General features: G+C 37.0%; 1 protein-coding gene across 1 annotated transcript; it reads left to right on the top strand.

The window, feature by feature from the left end:
- Nucleotides 1-1,717: 1,717 nt before the first annotated feature.
- LOC136226245 (phytosulfokine receptor 1-like) lies at nt 1,718-4,446 on the top strand. Its single transcript, XM_066014609.1, has one exon. The coding sequence runs from the start codon at nt 2,059-2,061 to the stop codon at nt 4,147-4,149; it is 2,091 nt and encodes a 696-aa protein (XP_065870681.1). The 5' UTR covers nt 1,718-2,058; the 3' UTR covers nt 4,150-4,446.
- Nucleotides 4,447-4,793: the final 347 nt, after the last annotated feature.

Consider the following 4,793-nt stretch of genomic DNA (forward strand, 5'->3'; position numbering starts at 1 on the left):
TCTTCTTTGTTTGGTTGCGGGTGCTAGCTTATGTATGTATTTATTTTGATTAATAGACAGGAATGACTGATTATGATCCCAGTAATATTCTACAAGGAAATACTTAACTCCTTGCTCAATGGCCAAGGTAGTTGACAAAAGAAATATTCAAAAAGTAGCTTAAGTTTTGAACCATCTGACTTGAATTTTTTTTCTTGTTTTTGTAAAATTTATTAACCGTTTATTGCTATTTTTCCATTATTCGGCATCTAGCAAAAATTATTAGGCATCTAATTTGCATTTGGAAATATTAGAGTTTATATTAAGGGTCTTAACTGGTAATTTGGTAATGGAACTGTCTGTGCTTAAATTATTCGATTCACCCCAAAGTTTGCTCCCCAACAATCTTGACTTTTTATGCTTCTGGCCAACTTATAACTTTTTTTTTTCTGAGAAAATATACTTGAATTATTAGAATCATTAAGCAATGTTCACGAAATAAATTGAGGATCACAATGGCTACTAACTTCTCTAGCTATCACTGATTTTTTTTAGTGAAATTGATAGAAAACACAATAGTTACCCAGAAAACACACTCAAGCTTAACAAGTAAGTTATCAAATAAGATGCAAGATATATAGAATGGTAATGATATATTGTTAATATTACTTAAAGAAATGGAACAGTAGATGAAACTCTAGAACAGAGTGAAGAGCTGGAAATGGAAAGATGACCCAGGGACACAGCCCCACCTCACACAGCCAAAGGCTGGAGATTCCCAAAACAATATCACAAAAATAGAATCCCCATGACAGACCCTCCTTACTCTTATTTAATAGCTTTCCTAAACAGACAGTACCAAGGACCACCTCTCACAAAACTCCTCACGTGACTTGTTTCCCTTTTCCTTTCCTCTCATAGACTTTCCAAATCCGAGGCCTAACAGTTGCATTGCTAACAGAAATCATATGTTCATTGTGAGAAAGTTTTCTTGGTAATCCCGAATCTTATGAATGCCAATCTACAAATTAATAGGCTCCAATCCAATGCCCTTAAACCGGCAAGTCTAAAATTACCTTAGTTGTTACAAGTATGTAGACAAGCTAATTTAGTAGATCAGTTGCTTTTGTCTTCTCGCACTGTTTATTATGTGTTACAGTAGATACCATGATGGTATGGTAAAGTACCAACTGAAGTAGACAGAATTTGCTAGAGCATGGCAATCTCAGCAGGTGGCAGGCTCATCCTCTTTTGTCCATATGGAGACACCCATTCAGACCTGAAGATAAGGCTCCTATTGTATATGGCAGTTCCAAGATGGTGAACAGGTAGATAACGTGCAAGATCCCTCTTTTCTTGACCTTTGTCATTGAAACTTTAATGTGGAGAACTTCAAGTACCGGCTTCCTGTTGGAAAGTAGGCAGTCAATTTATGACACGACAACATGGTTTATAGAGAACCCATTTGACACGACCGGTTTGACACGATTGTCCTTTTTGTTGCATTTATATCATGTAAATCAATTAGAATATATAAATCACATAACATGATTATGACACGACAACTCATTTTGACACCAAAATCTCCATATTTGTGTTCTCTTTGCCATTCTGTAACTATCGGATCTAAGCTATGCTGCTGACCCATTTCCAGCAAGACAGGAATCAGTCAGCAAGGTAGGAAATAGTAAGGCATTTACTACACAAAAGTCAGCAGTCAGCATCATTAATTTATTCTAACATCAGACTTTCTGTTATGTTTACCTCTTATTTTAATCCTAAAGGACAAAGCTAGATACCATTTGCGTGGGCTTGGGGCACATGCATGTGAAATAAGATTTAAATACAATCCTCATTTTGTGGTCTTTATTATTGGTTGATTATTGCCAAGGACAAATCATATATTTTCCTCCAGGATTGATAAAGCAACAACCCAACTTTCGAAACTCTCATTTCTAACCTTTATTATCAAAAATACTTTCCCGGGGGGTAAAAAAACCACCCAGTTGCCAAAGTTCCATACTTTACTTCATCCATAATTCTTTTTTCTGTTTTTCTTGTTGTCAAACTTTAAACTCCATGAATTTCTCAAACTTCAATTTGTTCTTCATTTTGTTAATTTCTAGTGCCCAAACCAGCCTGCAATGCAATTCAAATGATCTGATGGCTCTAAATGATTTCTCCAATTGTATAACATCAAAGATTGATTGGTGGAATATCAATACTTCTGATTGTTGCACTTGGGCTGGTGTCACTTGTGATAATTCCACAGTTTTCGGCAGAAGAGTTATAGAGCTTGAACTTTCCAGCAAGAAACTCACAGGAAGAAACTGTGACTCCTGGGCAGGATTGGATAAACTCAGATTCCTGAACCTCTCTCATAACTTTCTCCATGGTTTCCTTCCTGTTAAATTGTTCAGTATGCAGAATTTACAAGTTCTTGACTTGAGCGACAATTACTTTTCTGGTTCAGTTGCAGTCAAAGGTTATATGCCTGCTATCAGGTATCTTGACATGTCAAGTAACGAACTTACTGGCTCCATCAGTGCAGCACTCTGTGAAAACTCGTCGTTTATTCGTACTCTCAACCTGGGCAGTAACTATTTGAAAGGTGAAGTTCCGACTAGTTTCAAGAAATGCACTTCTCTGCAGCAACTTTTTCTTAACGGAAATGATCTATCGGGAAGCTTTCCTGAGAGTCTCTTGCAGCTGCGAGATCTTCGTGTATTGCACCTACAATATAACTGGTTTTCTGGGTCACTTATTGATGGTGTAAGTAACCTTTCCTCCCTTGTTGAATTAGATGTCTCGTTCAACAGGTTTTCTGGGAAGCTTCCTGATATTTTCAGGAGGCTCACAAAGCTTCAGCATTTTTCTGCCAATGCAAATAGTTTCACTGGTGACTTGCCGAAATCGCTGGTGAATTCTCCGTCTCTTCACACGCTTAATTTGAATAACAATACCCTTAACGGTCTGAGCAAACTCAACTGCTCTGTAATGGTTAATCTTACTTATCTAAATCTTGGTTCTAATAATTTCCATGGTCCTGTCCCTGAAAGTATTTCCTCCTGCAGTCGACTAAGTATTTTAAGTCTCACTCGCAACAAATTTACTGGTGAGATTCCTTACAGCTTCAAGAATCTCCAGGCTTTGACATTCCTTTCACTTTCAAATGTTAGCCTCACAAATATATCATCTACTCTTGAAATTCTTCAGAATTGCAACAATTTGACTACCTTGATACTTAGCCTCAGCTTTCTGGGCGAAGAAATGCCCAATCATATGAATTTACAGTTTAGAAATCTCAAAATACTTGCTTTTGGCCGTTCTCAACTCCAGGGTATGATTCCACTATGGCTACATAATTGCAAAAAACTGCAGTTACTAGACCTTTCAATGAATCTGTTGAGTGGAAGAATTCCATTCTGGATGGGCAATTTCACTAGTCTCTTTTACTTAGATTTGTCAAACAATTCTTTTACCGGTGAAATACCAAAAACATTGACAGGACTGCGGATTCTCGCTGGTGAGAATATGTCCATAGATGGTCCTATCCTGGGCATACCTCTCTTCAGAAAGGCTAAAACATCTCTGCAGTATAACAAAGTTGAAAGCTTTCGACCAACTTTGGATCTAAGTAACAACAAGCTCACTGGACCAATCTGGCCAAGTTTTGGGAACTTGAAAGAACTCCATGTTTTAAGACTAAACGATAATTTTCTTTCAGGGCGAATCCCTGATAGTCTATCAGAAATAAACGGTTTAGAAATTTTGGATTTGTCCCATAATGAATTATCTGGAGACATACCGAGATCATTTGGTAGGCTGACGTTTCTATCCGAATTCAGTGTAGCAGACAATCAACTCTACGGGAAGATCCCAACAGGAGGCCAGTTAACTACATTTCCATGTTCAAGCTTTGAGAGGAACAATGGTCTATATGGTGATGGAGCTTTTGCTTCATGTCATTCAAATGAAGTGCCTCCTCTTACTCCTACTCCAGCTCAGGTTGATGCTGCAAGTCAAACGATGACAATTATAGGTGTGCAGTTTGCAATAGGAGCTGCAACTGGTTTTGTACTTGCTGTTCACTTTTGCTTCTTATCTGGTTGGGTTTTCTCTGATACAAGGAACAAGTCTATGTTTTCTTTGTCGACCATGAGACGTTAGAAGTAGGAAGTTCGACCTATTGATTGATTCTGCATTTAGAAAGTTGCTGCCTCAAGTGATAAAAAATTGCTTAATTTAGTTATAATGGTTTGTTATTGTTATCTGATTAAGATTTTTTGTAGATCTCCCAGGTTCAATGCAGCACAGCAATGAGCAGGTCTGATGCTTATAAATATGTGCTGCTAAAAGAAACCTAAAGCTGTTCATATTTCCCCGCAAAGCTTTTTGTATGATAAATTGCAAATGTATAAAAGTTTTGACTTCTAAAGAATTTGTTGTATGACAAATACACACTTTCCAAGCTTAACATTGTTTGATAAACTAAAGGATAAAAAGAAAATGGTTAATGCTGATTATAGAATTTTGGAAAAATGGGAGATTCTCTGTTCCTCAAGATCCTCTTTTAGTAATTGATGATTGAACTTTTAACTACTATTTTCATGCTTAATGAATACATTGAATAATTTAGCCTTTTTTTCCTCAATTTAGTTCACCCGGTGATAACAAAGTCTCCGTTTTGCATTTTCTTTACCATTTTGTAACCACCAAACCTAGCTATACCGGTCCATTTTCAGCACCATAGGAAATTGTATGGCATTTTCTACACAAAAGTCTGCATCACTGATTGTTCCAAAATCGGACTT

The sequence above is a fragment of the Euphorbia lathyris genome, chromosome 4 (genome assembly GCF_963576675.1).
Source record: "Euphorbia lathyris chromosome 4, ddEupLath1.1, whole genome shotgun sequence".
Lineage (NCBI taxonomy): Eukaryota > Viridiplantae > Streptophyta > Magnoliopsida > Malpighiales > Euphorbiaceae > Euphorbia > Euphorbia lathyris.